The sequence below is a fragment of the Lissotriton vulgaris genome, chromosome 7 (genome assembly GCF_964263255.1).
Source record: "Lissotriton vulgaris chromosome 7, aLisVul1.2, whole genome shotgun sequence".
Taxonomy (NCBI): Eukaryota; Metazoa; Chordata; class Amphibia; order Caudata; family Salamandridae; genus Lissotriton; species Lissotriton vulgaris.
The window spans coordinates 1,314,818,334-1,314,840,891 of record NC_141695.1 but is presented as its reverse complement, the minus strand read 5'-3'; the positions used below and the strand labels follow the sequence as shown (position 1 = coordinate 1,314,840,891).

Below are 22,558 nucleotides of genomic sequence, written 5' to 3'. Positions count from 1 at the left end.
CGGCACGTGGTAGACCCTCCTTGACACATGCCGGTGTCGGCAGGTGATCAGTTAGGCCTAGCTGTGCAGGGGCAGGCCTGCCGGCTTCGGGGTCCAGTGGGCTGGGGTACGGCAGGCACACAGGATTGTAAGTTGTTCTGTCTTGTCTCGTGGGTGGGCATATTGTTTTGCGTGTTGTATGTAATTTTTGATGTGTGTATTGCAGAGTTGCATGGTTGTGAAGTTGAGGTGTGTGGGGTATTCATTTGGAACTTGCCAAGGGACTGTGCATTTCCCTTGGTGCCATCCTGGCAGCGCTGGTTGTTGATGGACTGTCAGAAGATGAAAGAATCATGCACACTGGCAGGGTAGTTGGCGACGACATTGGTGGAGAGTTCCTGGTGGTCCACTATTGCCTGCACATTGATGGAATGTGTGTACTTTTTGTTGCTGTAATTGTGTGCTGTGTCACAGGGGGCACAAGTCAGACATGTGTGCTGTGGATTGCCCCCAACGCATGCCTGCATCCAGCTATGGCGTACGGTCCTTGCTTGATCTCCATCGGATCATGCGCATTGTGGTGGACGTATTGATACTGGGGTACCAGGCAGATGATAGCATCCAGGACAGGTGTGAGGAAGTTGGATGCAGCTGGCTGTGAGACTCCTCAGACTCTGGCGGGTGTTGGTTCCCCCAACCAACACCCGCCAGAGTCGGAGGAGTCTCACAGCCAGCCGAATCCAAGTCCCTCACACCTGTCCTGGGTGCCATCATCAGTCTGGTACCCCAGTGCCAGATGCACCTGTTGGCCTCTGGTACCCTCCGTACCAGAGGTCAACAGGTGCATCACAGCCAGCAGCTTTGTGTGGGGTGGGATGTTGGTTGTCTGCTGTGTTGGTGCCGTCGGCCTGTTGGGAGATGATGGTCAGGATGCGGAGGTTGGTTATCCTTTTGAGCCTGTAGTGGCCAATGGCATCTTCTGGTATTGAGTCTGTGAGGCTGGTGCATTTCCTGTGAGTCCGCTGTCTTTGTCCGTGCTGCCTCTGAGGTGGTCCGGGGGTTCTGGGAGTTGGTGGGGGGGTGCCCTGAGGGGGACCCCGGGGGGGGAGGTGGGGTCCTAGGGGTGATGGTGGTGGGTGTTGTTGCCCTCTTGGGGCTTCAGGATCTCCTGTTCTTCAGGTGTGGCTCTAGGCTGTGCTCTCCTTTGTGGTGCAGGTTGTAGTCCGTCTTTGTACTAGGTCAGAGCAGGTGTTAGGTTACTGGTGCTAACATGCCTTTTCGCATGTTTTGTGATCTTATCGCAGATCAGGCTGGTCGTTGAGAATATTGTGGTGTGGTGCTGTCGCGGCTATTGCTCGGGACCACCTACTTATTAGGTGCCAGGGTCATCCTTTGCGAGGTTTTTTGTGGCTGCTATCAGCGGAAAATGTGTGATATGGGCTGTCTACACCAGCTTGTGAATCGGGTGGTAGGTTTATCGAATATTTGGCTGTGTTATGGTGCAGATAACTTGGCAATGGCTCCTTGAGAATATGGCCCATGCTGTATAAAGCTACCCTGTTTTTGGTCTGTTTTACGAAGTATAGAATTCATCTGTCATTAAGCAGTTTACCCTACATTTGATGTTTATTAGGTTTTTATATCTGTAACCTCCTTAATTTGCCATGAAACTCTTGCACGTGTCACTGAAAAGTTCTCTAATGTCTATGGGCCATCTTGAGGCTATGCAAAACTGTCAAAATAAATGAAGAATTAAGAAATAATTCTATTACCAGCCAAGAGTGCCTCATTTATACCGGAAATATTCTCTGGATTCTACAATGCTAATGTTGGTGTATGAACACTTTAAAAAAAAATAACTCACTTTTAGCTCTTTCACAGGGTTGTCTACTGCCTAATGTTTCAAATGCCACATCTAAGAGAGTGGTGCCCCCTCTCGCTTCTTATCTGTGCCTTAGACATGGAACTGCTTGCTGCCAGGGTCAGCAACATTACCACCAGTACACCCTCTGCTTTATGAGTAGGCCTATCTTAATTTTACTAAATACCGACTGTATTACCCTTTATATATATTGCAAGAATACCTCAGCCTGCTCTAGGGAGTAACCTTTAACTAGGGAATATCTCAGACTCTGCCCCTCAAGCCCCACACACCGCGCTTTCAACCCGAATTTCCCTTAAGGTGGTGTGAAGACTCCCTTAAATATCTGGTGATATAGGTGCAGAGACCCAGAGGTGGTGATTAGGGAAACTTATTGGATCTCAATCTAACACATAACAAAGCTGATAATTTGCTGGATATATCTTCCACTCTCTCTGGCTGGACGGTGGGTTTCGTGAAAATGGTGATCCTACTCAAGACGCTCTATCAATTCTTGAATATCCTGCTGCCACTTAATAAATCTCTTTTTGCGGTCCTGAAGTTGCAACTGATCAGACTCACATAGGATGCAATGCAGCCCAGAGTTGGATGCGAGAGCTTTACACCACCCTTTCGCAAGGGAGGCTTTGAGGCTTCGACTCAAGCTTTATTCTCTTTGTGTGCAGAGGCAGTTTGTCCATTACTGGTATAAGCCCCCACCTTTTCGGCCTCACTTGGTGGTCGAGGTTGAAAATTTGTCTCCTGTTCCTCCTACTGTCTTCCTAAGGGAAGAGGTGTGGTGCAGCGGCCAGGGGGGCTGACTCCGTAACACGGGGGCCCACAGTTCGATCGCCAGCGGCAGGTTAGCCCAGCACCATGTGACTCTGCGCAATAGCTCGTTTAATCTTCCTGACCACCCCCAGCGGGACACCTCTCCAGAGGTAGCTGTGCACTTTACAAATGCTGGTATTTCATTTAATTTCTGAGGAGACCGGTCTCTGGATCTCGACGTGATGTTCTGACAGAAGAGTGAACAATTAGAGCATGGGATAAACTGAGTAAGAAGGTGGGACTGGCCTATGTTAATTAACCTTATTTGTCACCAGACTATCATCTCCTGCTCCCAATCACTCAGGAATCCGGCACCCGGATGTGTTTCATGCCTGAGAGATATTAACCTGGGCATCCTTTCAGGAGCAGCTTTTTCTCACGTTGAAGGATTATAGGGGACGGTTCCCCTGTACCCCTAAGATATATATATTTTTTACCAGTAACAACGTTGTTGCAAACTGTTCCTTCCACAGTTCATGGTGGAACCATCTGTCCTTGAGCCCCTTCAGCAACGGCTGGATGTGACTTCTACTAACTTTTTCATAACAGTATTGTATAGTACCTTGCAGGAGGGATGGGAGTCGCCTCCTAGGATGACATGTACAAGCTAGGAGAGAGACCTGGGAGAGGAGATCAGTGAGGAAACAGGAATGCATGTCTGTAGTCAGACGGGCATGGTCTCCGCCAGTAGCCGACTCCGCATTATACATTATAGAATATTACAGAGCGCCTACTTCACACCGGTCTGCCTTCAAAGACTTGGGTGATATGACACAAATTGCTCCAGATATAGTTGTCTGGATGGGGGTTTCTTTCCCTGGATTGGTCTTGAGCTGCTAGTATTTATGGGCACTAGACTGAGTTGCTGTCTGCCCTATCTGATATGGTGGACTGCACGGTGCTCACTGACCACGTTATCGCAGTGCTGGGCTATGTGAGGGACCTAGATACCCCTCACAAATGTTTTCTATCCTTGGCCCTCTTATTAGCAAAGTGGCAAATAGTGTGCCGATGGGGCAGAGATAAAAGCTCCACATTTTAAGCTCTGGTTGCGCGACATGCTATACTGCAATGAACAACTAGAACCTTAATCCGACCGGCTCCCATGCCTCTCGACCCTAGCATATTTAGAGACCCCTCAGATCATATTTACTTACTCTTGAAGGGGAAGCAGATGATGATTCTCAGGATGTTGGTGAGGGGTGCAGATTCTCCTGATCGTGGTGGCTTCCTTGGGATTGGGGCCACAACGAACATGGGACCTAAATGTTTCTGCTATGTTTATACATGCCTGTATCACATGCCTGGACTGTATATGGCGAGTGATGGCTTCTGCACATGTATGGCAATTCGCTTTTGCTGATTCCAATGTGCTGTTCTCTCACTCTGTAATGGAGGAGTGCTTGACATACAAGTCGTGCTCTCTATAATGGTTTATGCTGATTGTGACACAGTTCTGTATCCTTGTCCGCACGAGTGTAGTATTATTGCACTGGTGACATGCACTTGTGAAAAAGGGAAAATAAAACAATACGAATACAAAAGGAATTTTAAACTACGAAGTATGCAACAAGGTTTTCTCACAATAAGGATCATTATGTTCAAAGTCCTGCCACCACCTACATTTTCTCAGCTATCATCACCTTCAACTCCTCAGTTATCATCAGATCTCAACATTTATGTGGGTATTCTCACCAGCAGATGCTAACTCTATGCCGCTGTCTGACTGTTCCTCCTCATCAAGACTTTAATCTTCCCTTGCCATTCATTTCTCTAACCAAAACACTCGGGACAGCATTGAGAGTGCCTTGTTAATTACGACGGATGAAATAATGCGAGATATCAGGCCCATCTGACTTGTACTTTTAGTGGAGGCACCACTGGTGGTGAGCGGCATTCCACGCAAAGTTTTTCTTTGGCGAAGTTGTGGGATACAATATTGTCAGTAGATAAGCACAAACTGAAAAAGTCAAGCCTAATTCCTGCATATTATTCCACAAACAAGTGTACTTCCTGGTATTTCCCTTCTCCAACCCGAGAACTACAGGACCCCAGTAATTGTAATCAGGGGTGTAATGTGGGCCCCTGCAGCGTAAGGGGGTGCCCCCATCCTTCATGGGGCCCTAACCGTTCAAGAGGGGCCCCATTCAGCCCAAGGCCAATTATTATCTGGGAGATATGTGATACTCGGTGGCCCCTCATCACATTCCACAGGGGGGCTCTTCATGTTGCATTACACCAATGCTAGTAATTCCAGGAGGAGGATAGGGAATCCACGAATTTCAATAGACCAAGTACAATGAAGGCCTAGATGCTGCCACTTGGTGGAATGGAGAGCATTACAAAAATGGAAACGCTACATCAAATAAAAATAAAATAAAATAAATAAATACATTACCTGGGGGCCTTGTAACTGGCTCACCTGTAGGAGAGAGAAAAGAGGATGGAATTGTATTATATGTTACAGCTGCATCAAGAAATGGCTTTACATTGTCAGTAACTAACTTTTGTGTGCCTTTAGAAAGGATGGATTAGGAAGACGGCATCTAGGGTAAGGGGCTATGTTTACTGCCACCTCAAACACCGAGACATTCACAGGGGAACCACATAATGTGTGCAGCCTCCTTAGGGGGACTTTACCATAAACAGGGGAATCTGATCCATAGCACTCACAGCTTTGACATCACTGTAGACTCGTTCTTTACTGCTGTAACATCACAGTGTAGGGAAGCATACATTGGGAATGTCTTCCACGGTCCAATCCTTTCCTGGGAGGGTGGAAGAGCTGATGCTAATCCGCAGTCTACGTCAGATCTCCACAGACCCAAGGAAATATACAACGGTCTTATTTAAAAGCGATCACAGACATTGCGATTTGGAGAAAATTGCAATTAAAAAATTGCTATTCCTAATGTTATGTTAGTTCATCTGGTCCTTAATGTTTTTGAAGGGCTCTACACTGTATGTTGGTATTTCCTGCACATAAAATGATATGTTAGTTAAACTTGTGAGTTGTGATGATACAGGCAATGGTTGCTTTCATCCTGAAAACACTGCACTTTCTTAGTTAGCAACTATGTGTGCAGCAAGTCTTTAGACAAGCTACAGAAAGTGCCTGTTGTTAGTTATGGGCAGGGCCACTGGAATTATGTGGTGGGGAGGACCAAAGTATGCTTCAGGGCTGATTAGATTATGGGGCAAGAAAAGGCAAATTATGTAGTGTTAATGTGGCACATTTTGTGATAGTATTACTTCATTATTTTTCTCATCTCTACACACAGAAACACTGTATAAAGAAAGATTTCAACGTATTAATACAAGTTTAACATCCACATACAGCAATAAGGATCTGAAATATAACCAGTTAACCTTTGCAAAGGGTCTCCCACTGTGCAGGAACGCGTGACTCTATGTTTTTAGTAGCTTTTGGTTTGTTTGAGCTAGAAACATGTTTTTGTTGAAATCTGCAGATTATGCAGCAAATGATGGATTATGCGGCAAATCCATAACAATGCGAAAAAACGCTATGGCTGCAGATTTGCAGATTTTCAGTGGCCCTGTCATATCTAGTCATACCAAAGTCTTAAAGTAGAAGTACCACTATATGTCGTTAATGTGTTGGCGGCCACTAGTTGACATAAACATTGGGGCAGAATTACTTAGAATTCAGTCAACATAGAGCAGCAAGGCAAGTTGCTGCACTGTGTTGTGTGCAGTAAAGGCTGGTGAACTTTGAAAGTGGTTTGACATAAACAAAAAGTACCTTGCGGACAAGCCTGATCAATTAGCTGGTTGGAGAATTGCTCCTTTTGTCTGGTTCCATGAATGATCAGCTTATCCAGTTCAGGCTTTTATTGTTTGTATTCTTGTAGTACTGTTGGTCCATTATAAAATCCTCACTCCAAGTCCCAGAATGCACATAGAAACATGGATTCAATGAACGACTCATATGAATCTGGCAAACATGAGAGTTCTGCCTGTGGTGGGAGTGCTCTAGTCTCTGTTTAGGCATTCAGGGCTAGATGTACATAGGAAAGTGTTCGTGATTACCAAATATCGAATTTTTGCTATTCGCTAATTGGTAATCGCAAACACCCATGTACAAATGTGCATTTAACTGAGTTTGCGATTACCAGTGGGTCGCAAATAGACCTAGTGGCCTGCTGAGGCCAGCAGACCACCATGTCTGTGATTGCTTTTCAATAAAGCAATATATATATTTTTTTAATGCAGCCTGTCTTTCTTAAAGGAAAACGGGATGCATTTCAAAAAGAAAAATTACGTTTTCTTTACATTTTTTAAGAGTAGGGAATGGTCCAATTGAATCACTGCCTGATCTTAAAAATATTTTTACAAACATTCACAAAGGGGAAGGGGTCCCTTGGGGACTCATTCCCATTTGCAAATGGGTTACCACCTACTTGAAGTAGGTAGGAAAATGTGAATCATTTGCAACCACACTGCGGTCACAAAACATTCCCACATACCCTTGCAATATGGTATTAGGAAGGAATGCCCCTTCCAAATACCGAATCACTAACCCAATTTGTGATTCGGTAACAGGTTATTGAATCGCAAATTGGGCCTTTGTACCTTAAAACATACATTTTGCCGTCGCAAATGTCCCAATTCTGTTAATGCTGTTTGCTACCTCAAAAAAGCTTTGTACATCTGTCCCTAGGTGCTTTCATGTTATTGCAACTCCCAAAATTCAAAAGTATGCTTGATGGTTAAAGCAAGCATCATTATTAGGAAAGTGCATACTGAGGCATTGAACACCCACTATGAATGTTTTGTAAGAACTGTTTCAAGATTTGGCATGGAGACAGCACTAGCTGTGTTGCCAGCTTCATGTTTTTCAAAAGAATCATAATGTTGCATAAATTACAGTATACATACAGCAACTTTCAGTCAGCACTCTTCCGTCAATGGCCTGTTCAAGAGTCATTCACACATTTTCTTCCTCTCTCTACAGCATAACACACAGGGCTATGGGTCAACCCACTACAGCCATTGGTTTTCTTGACTAATGGCATTTGTGTTGATGCACATCTGCCTAGAAGGTTGTCCACTTCAGTGTCAGGTCTGATGACAATCTCCGCTTTGATTTCATGTTTACTTGTATGATGGGTCACTTTATTTGGCAAACATACACACATTATTTTTAGACAGTAGAAGTTGTATGTTTTAAACTCCGAATGCCTACAGTATCTGTACGAAAAAAATAAACACAGTAAAAAATGTGCCTACTTGCCAGGGCCAATTTATTGGCTTCATCACTGCTTGTTCAAAACTGCTTTCAGTAAACATTGGTACAATTCATCATTTGAGATCTGTTATGCATAGAGGAACTGTTTCATGCAGTGGATGTCTTTATATTTTAATGTTCAAACTGCCACTTTTGGTACGTGCTACAACATTTAAAGACTATGGGTCTGAACACAGTTTTGTAGCTTAATAGGACAGTAGCGGTTGTAATGACAAGTAAGATAATGATTTCATATGCAAGTAACGATGCAAGATTGTTCACAAAGGAGACATAGCCAGTAGCAGAAGTGCTGGCAAGCAGTGTACTTAGCACCGGTAGGCAGTACTTGGCATAGGTTAACAGCATTGAACATTGAAGAAAAGAGCAATGCACACACACTGGTGGGTAGTGTACTTGGCATTGGTGGATAGTAACACTAAGCTTAGCAACAGTGAGGAGTGCAAGCATCAAAGGAGGAAAGTGCACATCTCTCAGAGCAGGTGAACAGGGGAACACCCTGCATTTACCAACGTTTGTTAAAAGTGCTCATAGCTAATAAGACGAGATTGTAAAAAATGTGAAAGGGCAAAAATCCTTTCCAGAAAGGGAGTCAACAAGACAATCTCAGCCACACAAAGGCTTTCGGGACCAGTATTTATAGATTGAGCCTAGGTGGTACATGCACTGCTCTGAGAGGCATGCTGTATCTGGATTGTGCAAACACAAGGAGATGATGGACAGAGTGCTGAAACTTTTCAGACACTCACCCCCAGCCACTAATCTGGGTGGAATCCATCATCATTCTTTAGCTCACTTTGCCGCCCCAGTTTGGACACAGTCATGTGAAAATCAGTCTTCACCCTGTACGTCATGGGAACAGTCCAGTCTGACCTGCCAGGCTAGGCCCTTCCTGGACCGGAAACAAGCATCCCAGGACTCATCAGAGCACACTAACCCTCCTATAGTATTTTATTTAGGTAAGGTACCCAACAGAATAAAGCCTTCCAGAGGAATCCTTAACCTATTTTAAAACCATATCACACACATCTACATCTGACTAGGCCCCTCACCCCCACTGAACCCTTACGGCAAGGAACAAAAGAACTTTAAGGGTGCCCGTTGGGCACTGCAGCGCCGGCCCAATGAGGAACAGGCTCATATGATGAAGCATGATACCTAGCTTGCTGGGCGTGTGAGAGCTCTAGTTCCGAGAGGAGGAATTCCCCTCCTTTATTTTGACCCCTGTTTTATAAACTTTGCCAGACATTCTAGTCTTGGCTCCTTTTGGTGAACAATAATTCACCCAGGAACTGCGTACTCTTCTTTGTTTCCCAACACCCCTCATCAGCCAGGCTAGCTTGAATCCAGTGGCAAAGTGAGCAAGGGACCAACGTCTGTGCATACCCTGTCAACTAAGGGCGAACAACGCAAACACAAGGAGATGATGGACGAAGTGAAAAGACTGTTCTCATTGGGTGCAGGGTCAAGTAAGATTTGCATGGGTTCATACTGGAATTGCATGGGGAACAAAAACACAATGGAGTTAGGCCCAGATCTCCTTACTGGGGTGAATGTATGACATTGTGCTGCATTCTGTCCATCAATTCTTCTTTTGCATTTGTCACCCTGAGTGGGACGGGTATGCCCAGACGTGGGTCCCGTGCTCTCCTTGCCATCTAGCTATTCTGGCTGATGGGGAGTAAAACCATGAAATCGCTCCTAGAATGCTTGTTTCCTGTCTAGGGAGGACCTGGCCTGGCAGTTTGGGATGGACTGTTCCCATTGGGCGCAGGGTCAAGATCGATTTGCATATGGCTGGGTTCAAACTGGAATGGCATGGGGAACGAAAACACAATGGATTTAGGCCCAGATCTCTGTACTGGGGTAAATGTATGATAATATTCTGCATTACGTCCATCAATTGTTCTTTTGCATGTATCTAGACTGTGAGCTTGAAGCACCTCCCATATTTTCCATTCGTTCCTGTTTGTGCCCTTCGTAAATGCTTGCTTTTGTTTGATCATTATGCCTAATTTGTCCCGCATTTTAGAGTTTCGGACCCTCCCAGGAGACTGCCCCGTTACATGTGGTCTTACTCCTTATTTTAAATAGGTTCCTCTATGTTCACTATTTTTTTCTTTTTTGCCTCAGATTGTGTATGAGCACAGTGCCCGCTTTATGGATGCCGCTCTTCATGTTTCGGACGGCATTTGCATCGCAGGTTTAATTATTGTTTTACGCTGGAGGCTGCGTGGCTTTTAAGTAAGCGCCTGTTTTCATTTCACCATTGTGGGTTGTTCCCTGCTTGTGGCAATCTGCTCTCCCTGTGCTGCCTCTCCCCACCCCTCTCACAACACTGCTTGCTCGCCCCCACCACCCCTACAAGATTGCTGCTTGGGTTGTTTTGTTTAATTTTAATTAAATTAGATTTTTTTGTTTTTTAAAAGTTGCCAGATGAAGTCATTTATAAGCTCAAACCCTGTTCAAGACACATTGCTGTATGGTAAGGTCTAGGCTATTTGATGCTTAGTATGGCCCTCACACTGTCACTAAGGTGGCTGATCAGAGCTTGGCTTCTCGCCTCAAAGGTACTGCACTTATGCCAGGGGACTTAAACCTGGTTCCGATGTCAGTAACCTGAAATCAGCCCGTGGAAGTTAACCTTATTGGCGCATGTGGAGTGCGCACCACCAGCAGTACGCATTATGTAGATATATTTGCACAGCCACAACATATTAAGCAAATGCCTTTTTAATATTGCTTCCTTTGTAATGGTTAATTTACGTTGCCACTTGCGTGCTGCCAATTCCACCTATGAAACTGTTCCCATTATTTCCCTGCTTGCAAACTTGCTCCAGTGGTGTAACCTGTTGAGGTTTGTGCCATTGCTGCTGCGTGTATTGACTCATGATGAAGTCACGCGGCGAAGGGTGTTGAGCTAACTGCATTTCATGATTGTAAGTGGCGGCTCAGATGCTTACTTGGCCTGATCTCGTGGAGTACATCCAACGGCTGCTCTCATTTCCACACCAAAACTGCAAACGGGCATATTTCTTGCACAGCCATGTCTCTGCGGGAGAAGAGTATTTGGACAAGATTGTACACTATTTTGTGCAGCCAGAGCTCTAACTCTGCACCTCTCTCACCGTGCAGTAGGAATGGTGCCTAGGTGTCTGGTACAAAGAATGCTATGTGCATTGTTAGTATAGCAATCCTGTAATTTTTGTTAAGTTTAAAAAATATATTGTAACTTAGATTTAACACTTGTACCTTTGACAGTTTTTCAGCTGCTCTGGTTTTCCCTTGTTTGAAGGCACCTTTTGGAGTGCTTGATTAAAAATGGTGTTGCTTGTAGTAAGACTTGTATGGGAGGTGCGTGAGGTTTGGAAATGTTCTTTAAACATTGTACAACAGCAGCAATGCACATAAGCTTGAGATACGGAATAGTGTGAAATGAAAACACACAGTGTTGTGCACATTATACCTACTGTTCTTTTTAGGAATGAACAGTAGTTATGCAACTGGGTCTATTTTTATGTTGTAAAATTGATTGAGCAGTTGATGTGATGAACACAATAATCCATAGGATATGTCTATAATTGCCCAGTTTGGTAAAATAATGAAATTAGCATGTGTTCTTTGTACCTAAATTGTAATTTAGATTTTTAGGTGCACTGGCCTCAAGCACCATGAGCTCGAAAATGGCTGCCAAAATGTTAATTTAATGTTTTCAGATGCCTTTGTCATTTCTCAGCAGAAAAAATACAATATAATACTTTCCATAGAAGTCATTGTTGTAGCTTAAAATTCTTCTAAAATGCTGATATAAGGAAATCGCTAACTTACTAGAGACTAAGGGGCATATTATCAAGAATGGCATCTCAAGGGCATATTAACAAGAGCGGCGTTAAAATTATCGCCGCTTTAGCGGCAGAAAACTGCCGCTAAAGCGGCGATAATGGGCTTGATAATATGCCCTTGAGAATTCCAATAGAAGCCTGGGTTCTGGCATGCCAATGCCCCCACCCCGACAAAAATTACAGTCTTTCTGCCCCCCCCTGGGAAGCAGATAGGAGCTGTAGCCCCCAATAGCCCCCAATATGCCCCCCAGGTGGGGCAGAAAGCCCACTAGAAACCAGAGAAATACCAGTCTTTCTGCCCCCCCCGCCCCAGGGGGGCAGATGGCCCCTGATCTGTCCCCGGGGGGGAAGAAAGCCCACTAGGCGCTTGTAAATACACTGGCTTTTTTATGGGTGCGGGGTGGGAGCGGTCCAGAATGGGCATACCAATGCCCCCACCCCCACAAAAATAGCCACAGTCTTTCTGCCCCCCTTTGGGGCATATTAGGGCAACCCCCCTCCCATTTCCCCCCACCGCGACAGAAAGCCCACTAGGCACAGACTTTTTTCTTAGCAATGTGCCTACCTGTGGATTTTGGGCCCTAGCACAGCTGGCACATATGGAAACCTACAAACCGGTACATTTTAAAAAGTAGACACCAAGGGGAATCCAGGATGGCGCGACTTGGCTGGCTCTCACCAGGGTCTGTTACCTAGAATCCCTTACAAACCTCAAACTTTGCCCAAAAAACATATTTTCCTCACTTATGAGGTGGAAAGTTCGGGAATCCTCATGGATCCACAAAATTTCACCCACCCTGCAATCCCCAAAGTCTTCAGAGCAAAATGGCACCTCATTTGTGTGGGTGACTTGTCTGGCTGTCACCAGGTTCAGTTACCTGGAATCCCTTGCAAACCTAAAAAATTGTCAAAACAAACACATTTTCCTTACATTTCTGTGGCGGAAAGTTCTGGAATCTGAATGGATCCACAAAATTCAACCCACCCCGCATTCCCCAAAGCCTTCAGAGAACAAGCATTTGCAATGCAATAGGTCTCGCAGTTGTTAGAGTTTGAGCCATTGGCATTGTAAATGGCATTGCCTTTTCTTTATGTGTTGGTTTTTAAAACGTAAATAAAAGGCATTGTCAATTACAATGCCAATATGTTAAACTCTAGCAAATGCAAGACTTATTGCATTGCAAATGCTTTTTTATCTTGAAAGAGCAGCACAGTACTCCTAATTACAGCAAAGGCTCCACAGAACTAACTTGATGTATTAGAACAAATATGTGTATGTGCCTGAGGAGCAGTGAACCCCCCACTTAAGCATCTAAAGGGTCCAGGACTGGCCCTCTGCCCCCGTGGCAGGAGATTTGGGTACCACTAAAACATTAGCTAGTTTTTACGGGCGTTTTCTGTCTGAAGCTCTGCAGACAAAAAGCTCATAAATAGCACTGTTAGGGGATGCCATGACAGAGTTGTGGGAGGTGGGCTGGCATGTACAGGGAAGGAAACATATATTACAATTTTTTTTTAAATTACAAGATAACAATGGGAAAACACACAGGGGTGAACAAATACAAAAAAGTAAGTGAGGGAGATAGATTAAAAAAAGCATTTGCAATGCATTAGGTCTCGCATTTTTAGAGTTAAAGTTATTGGGGTTGTTAATGACAATGTATTTTACCTAAGTGTTTTCGTTTGGAGTGTAGTGGATGTATGACTAGAGGAACAACTGCAGTACTGCCTAGAGGACTAATGAGTAATTACTGACAGGGCCAAAGAAGAAGCTACAGCACTGGCTAGAGGACTAAAAATGAGGAAATACTGATGAGACTACAGAAGCAGCTAGCAGCACTGCCTAGAGAACTTAGAATGAGGAATTACTACCTTATCCCATACTTCAAATTAAAACCTCATTATCACTTTTTATATAACCTCGAAGAAAAATTTCACAACCCGTCAACCACCAGAAGAAACCACCTTTCACATCACCTAACATAAATAAATGAAAATTAATTATCACAAATAAATGAAACATACGGGTCTCTGCACTGCATGGCGTAAAGTAAAATCCAACTGAAAACACCTTCAGGAGAGGGAAACCTGGCCTATAATGCAAGGCACGGGCCCCTACACCACAGCATCTGGAACAAACAGTACTCTGTTATTTAAATTTTAAAAAACGGTTCCTACCTTAGAAGTCGAAACAACATAAAAACTATGGGAAATGGAGGTCCCTGCATATCGAGTTAAGCCTGCCGGAACCTTCACAGAAAGCCAGGCCTTACAACTCTGTGCTGCATCGAGAGTTGGGTTTCCCTGAAGAGTAGGTCTGTTGAGGTGAGGCAGGACAGTCAAACCCCGACTGGTGGCAGCTATTCCTGGGGGTCCAGGTTTATTTTTGGCAGGAGAAAAAAAAACATATGATGCTGCTGCAGCCTGAGCCAAGTCCAGACCCTCCTGCATTGTGAGAGTCTGTTCATGGTGAACAGTGAATCACCTTATAGGCGTTATCGGCCCCACTATAGTGGAGGGCGACAATTCGAGAAAGTCTGCCCATTGTGATCCTCTGCACATTATGCGGCAGGCAGCAACCAAAAGATGTCAGTGGCACTAACCTAGTTAGTATACCTACATTACTGTCAAGTGCACACTGGTTCTACGAGTAACACCACTGCCTCTCTTAAATGAAAAGTACATGCACAAGTCAAATGTGCACTTTTCTGTCCCATTTAGCAGAGAAGAGGGCAGTCAACGGCACCAACACAGCCCCCACAGCAGTAGGAAAAATCGACGCCTTGTGCGCATGCTTACTAAGTAAAAAAAGAAGGTAGTGAAAGATTGTGCGCAGTCTTGGACTATGTAAAATAAGTTATTTTGAGCATTATTGCTTGGCTTTTCTTTTATTAAGGAAGCCACTTGTAGCATTAACACATTTGTTGATTACACTGTATTACAAGCATTGGCATAGCCAATAGGTCTCGCCTTTCGGACCTTATAAGTGTTTAGCCATGCAACAGTTGATGTTGTTGCACCAAGGATATTGTGCTGCATAACTAAATACTTATAATGTCCGAAAAGCTAGACCTTTTGGCTATGCCAATGCTTGTTCCATTGAGCCCACCAGATATAAATATTGTGCCAATGTAATCCAATTTCCTTCTCGGCGCGTGTCCCTCCTTGTGCCAGTTGGATATGCCCCCTTTAGTAATGTAATCATGCTGAGTCATGGAGTAGGCGAGATAAGAACCAAACAGAGCAGGCTTACGTGCCTCTCACCAGCCCATCTTCTAAATGTTTCTCCGTCTAATACCCAGAAGGCTTGCCCAATGTCAATGATACACCACTGCTCAGCTGTGGTAGCAAAGGAGGGCTGCTGGAATTATGTGGCAGTGGCAGGCCAAGCTATGTGGCAGAGCTGACTAAATAATAAGGCCTGAGAACAAATTACAATGCAAGAAAATTTGAATTGAATAATTTGGCATATTGTGCGATTGAAGGGAAAGGAGAAACCACGAACGGTTTCATTTATTGCCTGGCGATTTTAATATTTGACTGCAGGGATGCAAAAGAAATGCTGGAAGTTTAACTATTCATAGGTTTCTCACAAAACGATGCAAGCATGTGAATGCCATTGTACGAGTAGGGCACTTTCTGCCTCGCACAGTAAAACAGATTGAGTAAAACGGATATATCGGCGCACTCAACAGAAACAAGCATCCGTGTGCACCTTTTAGAAATAAAAGAAGCACCTCTTTCATGCCGTGCTTTCCTTCTATCTTACAAAACTGGTTCTAGTTGTGAAAGAACCTGAACGTCTGGAACGGCTCTTTCTGCTGAGAAAGATCTGCTGGAAGGGAGCGTGTTTGGGATGCTGGGGTGAAATAAAAGCTACTGAGACCTGTGACTAGTGACCATGGCATGGTTATGGGGTTATGGTAAAGTGAGCCGAGTTGTTAAACTCTGCCATAATACGGATAGTAAATTATGGGGCAACTTTACACCTACACGAAAAAACACGAGCGGCTGAAAACAAGTCGGCCTGAAGCACGCCTTGGAAGAGACGCGGGAGGGCAGGAGCGTGATGCCGTGAGGGTGCACATTCCCTGCGGCTTGCGCGTTCACAGACCGGTGTCTGCTCGTGCACCGGTCTGTACCACTTGGGAGGCCTTCACAACGCCAGGCGAGTTCTAAAAATGAATGTGTCCTTGTGTAACGTAACCGGTACTCGTGTAAATCACTCTAAGACAATTTGATAACGTTTACGCTAACAAACGGCAAAACAAGTGCAGTCCTCCATGAATGGTGCCCGCAGGAGGGCTCACCAGATCTCATTCAAAACAAATTTGAATGTTCCATGCCCCTTCAGAGTAGGGTGCTCAGAGCCACAGTCTGGCCAGAGTATACTTTTGTTTGCAAGCTCATGGCATGCCATCTACGATTTGAGTGCCAGCTTCACGTACAAGAGACAAGAAGTAACATCCTGGAGCTCAGTTTGTGGTTTATGGGCCGCACAGTCCAACACGCTATCTGAGGAAGTGGGCTACACTCAGCGAGTGAAACAAGCCACAGTGCATTTCATCGAGGTAGGCCACTGAGATCCATTTGCTGAGCAGGTAACAAGTAGTATACAGCGGTTTATCAAGTTATGTAAAAAAATAAAACAAAGAAAAACTGCTCCTGGTGACCAAAGCCTGAACATTGCCCGGTTAACAGCCACGGCACAACTCAATTACTATTTCAACCCTACACCAATCACTTCTACCATTAATCCTTCATACGCCTTTTATGCAAACTGCTTCAAGCTCATTTACACTTCATAATGTCCCCGGTTTGAAAAGTCTAGAAAGCATTTCCCTTATCAAAAACCCATAGCAATGGAGATGAACTTTTTTTACTCATAGAAGCGTCTCACACGCTTCATTTCCAACCTACACCAACCCCTCACTAAGAAACTCACTCTACATCAATAACCAAAGCCCTACGCCCGTTCGTTCTGTGCCTTTACAACCCAGCTAAACCTTTAGAACCACCCATGATACACTCGCACTAATCCTCCAAGGTACTACCACTGTCACACTGACTCAAACCCACCCACATTGCCTTTCCAAGATGCAGGCCGTTCACTGCAATCCCACTATTGTGCCGCATTCGCACAATGTGTCCCTTCTGCAACCCATGCAATCGATCCAGACAGTACTTTCCTCACACATCTAACACTTTATCTGCCCCCTCGTGATTTCTACGCCCCTTCATACACACCTCAAGTATACAGTACATTCTTTTTTCTACCTCACTCTAAAATGTACAGCTCATACCTGTGCTCTACACAAACACAGGCCACCCACCACGCACTCTCAAACGGATCCCTATCTTACCCCCTTACTATGCACGCTTCTACCAAGTGAAACACTCCTTCACTATATACAGCACCTACAAGTGACCAACCTCAACTATATAACAGCACCCATGCCTGTCTCTCGCCCCCTTCACACACACACATACCGACGAGGTTGACCCTCTTCGGTACCCCGTGTACCTACCCTCGTGGTCTCCTCAACCGTATAAGACTGCACAAGCTTCGCCCCCTACACTGCAGCTGCCGCACGCGTGCGCGCTCCTCCCGGGTCATTTATAAATGGCGCCGGGATGCTCGGAGCGCACCATCCTGCAGCGGGGGTGAGTGTTACTGAGTAACAGGGTGAACCATTCGCCGAAGGGAGTGGAGGGTGAAACGTCCTTCGGTAACAAGTGCTAATCACCTTGGTTAAAGCAGATGTAAAAAAAAAACCACACAGGCAGAAGGAAAACTAGAAAGAGAGCAATACTCCTACCCACCCCCCCTCGGGAGATAGTATCTTTCTGTCTCGGGAGTGAAGGTGCATGAACGAGCTGTGTGAGGGGGTACGAGTTGCAGAGGGTGCAAGCTACGCACGCAGACTTTGGGGTTTCCCCGGAAGAAAGAGATGGAAAGACATATTGCGAGTGCCTGCATTCTTAACAAGCATTGGCCGCGCATAAGGTGGAGGAGGGTGAGAAGTGGGAGTTTTGAGCGCGCATGGCAAATGCACCTAGCGGGATGCCAAAAACAAACAAAAACAACATGAGGATCGCCGGGCGTGAAACAGCACGGTGTGAGAGCACGTCGCCGTGAGCGTGCACATCGGATCGCCGGAGAAGACACGACGACCTCCGAGTCTGCCTGCTGCCAAGACTGACCGGCTGCGGAGGGAGAGGGACACACGAAAAGAGCCCGGTGAGTGGGAGGGGAGGGGAGGTGAGGGGAGGGGGGGGTGTGCATGCATGTGTGTGCGCACGTGCATATGTGCATCTGTCTGTGTGTATGCGCGTGTGCGTGCCTTCGGCCGGCTGGCGTAAGCGCGTCCACAGACCCCTGGCGGCTCGTGCACTAGTCTGTCTCCGTTGAGAGCAAACTCAGCGACAATAGGTCTCGAGAGCGAGACCTAAAAATTGTACCACACATGTGTGGGTGGGTCAAGTACCCGACAGGCAAGTGCCCAAAACCTATTGAGGAAACTTCAAAATTACCTATCACAAAACATCCTGGTTTTGCAACAGTGGTCCCATGAGTTTTTGGCTCCGGGGTTGGCGGCTATCTAAGGTAACCTACCAAACCCACACATTTCTGAAAACTAGACAAATTTCTGTGTGGGAAAGTTCTGGAATCTATGTGGATCCACAAATTTCCTACCATCCATCGCTCCCCGAGGTCTCCCGATAAAAATTATACCTTACTCACGTGGCTGGGTCAAGTACCCGCTACAGGCAAGGGACCTATCACAAAACAACCTGGTCTTGCAAGGGGGGTCACCTGGGTTTTTGGCCCCAGGTTCGGCGACCATTTTAGGAATCTACCAAACCCACACATTTCTGAAAACTAAACACCCACTGAAAAAAGCACATTTTCCACATATTTTTGTGTGGAATCACCATGCCGGAACGAATGTCCTACCCCACAGCATTCCCCTCAGTCTCCCGAATAAAATGATACCTCACTTGTGTGGGTGGGGCAAGGGCCTGTGACAGGGAATAGCCCAAAACATAGGGATTAAGGGTATAGCACTGAGAATTCTAAGCTCTGCATTTTTTTAAAAAACACGTTTTTAGCCGATTCTACATTAGTCACCCATGCAAGTGAGGTATCATTTTACTCGAGACACTAAGGAGAACGCTGTGGGGTAGGACATTTATGCCGGAATGGTGATTCCACACAAAAATATGTGGAAAATGTGCTTTTTCAGATAAATTTGAGGTTTGCAGAGGATTCTGGGTAGGCGAACGTTGGGAAATCCACGCAAGCTATACCTCGTTGGTCTCCCCAAGGTGTCTAGTTTTCAGAAATGTGTGAGTTTGGTAGGTTTCCTTAGATGGAGGTGAACCTGGGGCCAAAAGCCCAGGTGCACCCCCCCCCCCCCCAAACCAGGTAGTTTTGTTATAGGTAATTTTGAAGTCTCCACAGTACAATTTGGGCCATTTCCTGATGCAGCCACTGTGCCTACCCACACAAGTGAGGTACCGTTTTTATTGGGAGACATGGGAGAACACTGGATGGTAGGAAATTTGTGGATCCACGCAGATTCCAGAACTTTCCCACACAGAAATTTGTAAACATTTTTTTTCAGCTAAATCTGAGGTTTGCAGGGGATTCTGGGTAGGAAAACGTTGGGGGACCCATGCAAGTCATACCTCGCTTAAATGCCCCTGGTGTCTAGTTTTCAGAAATGTGTGGGTTTGGTAGGTTTCCCTAGATTGCCGCCGAGCCCAGGGCCAAAAACACATGAGATCCCCCCTGCAAAACCAGGTTGTTGTGTGAGTGGTTATTTTGATGTTGCATCAATAGATTTTGGGTCTTTGCCTGTCGCGGTCACTTGACCTACCCATGCAATTGGGGTACCATTTTTATCAAGAGACCTGTGGGAATGCTGGGTGGTAGGAAATGTGTTGATCCACATAGATTCCAGAACATTCCCACACAGAAATTTGAGAAAAAAGTGATTTTTTTCAGCTAAATTTGAGGTTTGCAGGGGATTCTGGGTAGGAAAATGTTGGGGGACCCACGCAAGCCACACTTCGCTGGACTCCCCAGGTGTCCTGTTTCAGAAATGTGTTGTTTTGGTAGGTTTCCCTAGATGGCCGCCTAACCGGGAGCCAAAAACCCATGGGACACCCCCTTGCAAAACCAGGTTGGTTTGTGATAGGTAATTTTGATGTCGCCTCAATAGGTTTTGGGCCCTTGCCTGTCGCGGGTACTTGACCCACCCACACAAGTGAGGTACCATTTTTCTCTGAAGACTTTGGGAAATGTGGGGTGCATTGAATTTTGTGGATCCACGCAGATTGCAGAACTTTCCACCACAGAAATGTTTTTTTTTTACAATTGTTTAGATTTGCAAGGGATTCAGGGTACCAGAACCTTCTGAGGCCAGTCAAGTCACACCATCCTGAATTCCCCAGGGTGTCTAGTTTTTACAAATGTATAGGATTGCTAGGTTTCCCTGGGTGCCGGCAGAGCTAGGGTTAAAAAACTACACCTAGGCACTTTGCAAAAAAAGGGTTGTTTTTCACTGTGAAAATGTGGTGTGTACACGTTGCCTTTTGTGCCATTTCCTGTCCCGGGCAATAGGCCAACCCACACAAGTGAGGTACCATTTTTCTCAGAAGGCTTTGGGAAATGCAGGGTGGGTGGAATTTTGTGGATCCACACAGATTCTAGAACTTTTCACCACAGAAATGTGAGGAAATTGTGTTTTCATGACAATTTTTTAGGTTTGCAAGGGATTCTGGGTAACAGAACCTGTGGAGAGCTATTCAAGTCACCCCATCCTGGATTACCATGGGTGTCTAGTTTTCAAAAGTGTATAGGTTTGCTAAGTTTCTCTAGGTGCCGGCTGCGCTATGGTTAAAAAACTACAGCTAGGCACTTTGCAAAAAAAGGGTAATTTTTCACTGTGAAAATGGTGTGTATCCACGTTGCGTTTTGCGCCGTTTCCTGTGCGGGCACTAGACTTACCCACACAAGCGAGGTACCATTTTTCTCTAAGACTTTGGGAAAAGCAGGGTAGGTAGAATTTTGTGGATCCACGCAGATTCCAGAACTTTCCACCACGGAAATGTGAGGAAAATGTGTTTTTTTGTCAATTTTTTAGGTTTGCAAGGGATTCTGGGTAAGAGAAACTGGTGAGAGCCAGTCTAGTCACCCCAACCTGTATTTTCCCGGGTGTCTAGTTTCCAAAAATATATAGGTTTGCTAGGTATCTCTAGGTGCCGGCAGAATTAGGGTTCAAAAACTACTGCTAGGCACTTTGCAAAAAAAGATTAATTTTTCATTGTGAAAATGTGGTGTGTCCACATTGCGTTTGGAGCCGTTTCCTGTCATGGGCACTAGGTCTACCCACACAAGTGAGGTACCATTTTTATCAGGAGACTTAGGGTAATACAGATTTGTAGAGCAACTGTTAAAACCTATTGACTTAGAATGCATTTCTGCCTTCCGAATGAAAGACAATGTGTAAAAAAGAAGTCATTTTGAAAAATGACCTATAATTCTCATGCTAGTATGGGTACTCCCAATTTCGGAAATGTGCAAATATCTACTGTTTCCAAACTCTATATTGTGTTCCCATTTCAGAATTACATAGGTGTCTTTCATACCGATTTTTCCATGTATACATTTTCCCAGAATAATTGCTATAACCCAGTACATAATAAAAAACCATTGCAAGACGCTGCTCAGTTATTGGATGTGGGTTCATCGGGTTCTTGGTGAACCTACAAGTCCTATATAACCCCACAACCAGAAAGGTTTAGCCAATGTAATGGTATATTGCTTTCAAACAGCTGTCATAATTAGAAGAAGTTACAGGTGAAAAGGTTGACACAAATGGCTGTTTTTTTCAACTAATTTTCAATTTTTCCTATATTTAACTGTTAGTTTCTATAAAGAAACCTTGAAGGATCTACACAAATGACCCCTTGCTGAATTAAGAACTATGATTACTTTAAAAAAAATTATAGCTTTCCAGGATCCATTATTGCTTTCATACCCATTTCTACCATTAACTGGAAGGAGGTTGAAAACACAAAAAATAGCAAAAATAGGCTATGTCCCAGAAAAATGCCAAAACTGTGAAAAACATTTTGGTTTTCTGACAAAAGTCTGCTGGTCCCTGAAAGCTGGGAAGATGGTGATTTCAGCACCACAGCCCCTTTTTGATACAATTCACAGGGAAAAACCAGACACTTACATCTGTAGCCCTTTTTTCGCATTCCCCCAAAAAATTAATCAGTATTTTGTCTAATTGCTGGTTCCCCTCCTGGGGAATTCAAAAACCATGGATACCTTTAGAATCACCGTGATGTTGGAAAGAAAGGACGCAAATTTGGTGTGGATACCCTATGTGGTCAAAAAGTTACAGGGGCCTAGGCACAAATTACCCCAAATAGCCAAAAAAAGGCTTAGCACGGGGGGGGAGAGGCCTAGCAGCGAAGGGGTTAAATGTAATTGTTGTGATTTATGTTATGTTTTATATATATGTTTTCAGCCCTGATGAAGTTCCCCCGGGGGGAAGGAAATGGTTGGCTGATGTCCATCTTTTACTACTGAATATAATAATAAAGTGATACTTTGAATATATTTGGAGAAAATCGACTCTATCCTTGGTGCACCTTCCACTTTCTACAGATACTGTATAGTAATTGTATAGCTATTCAATCCCTTGTAGCGCAGCACCAAGGATAATATACTGTATGGAAACCTCACCCTGGCGGACTCTA

At 44.9% G+C, this 22,558-nt stretch overlaps 1 protein-coding gene across 2 annotated transcripts in view; it reads right to left on the bottom strand.

Annotated features, from left to right (window-relative positions):
• Positions 1-22,558, bottom strand: part of LOC147703580 (transmembrane protease serine 9-like) — a 1,394,371-nt gene that overhangs the window by 481,727 nt on the left and 890,086 nt on the right. For both annotated transcript variants that reach the window (XM_086931925.1, XM_086931926.1), the window contains exon 14: positions 5,070-5,093. In XM_086931925.1, coding sequence (XP_086788051.1) covers positions 5,070-5,093 — 24 coding nt within the window. The remainder of the gene's footprint in view (positions 1-5,069; positions 5,094-22,558) is intronic.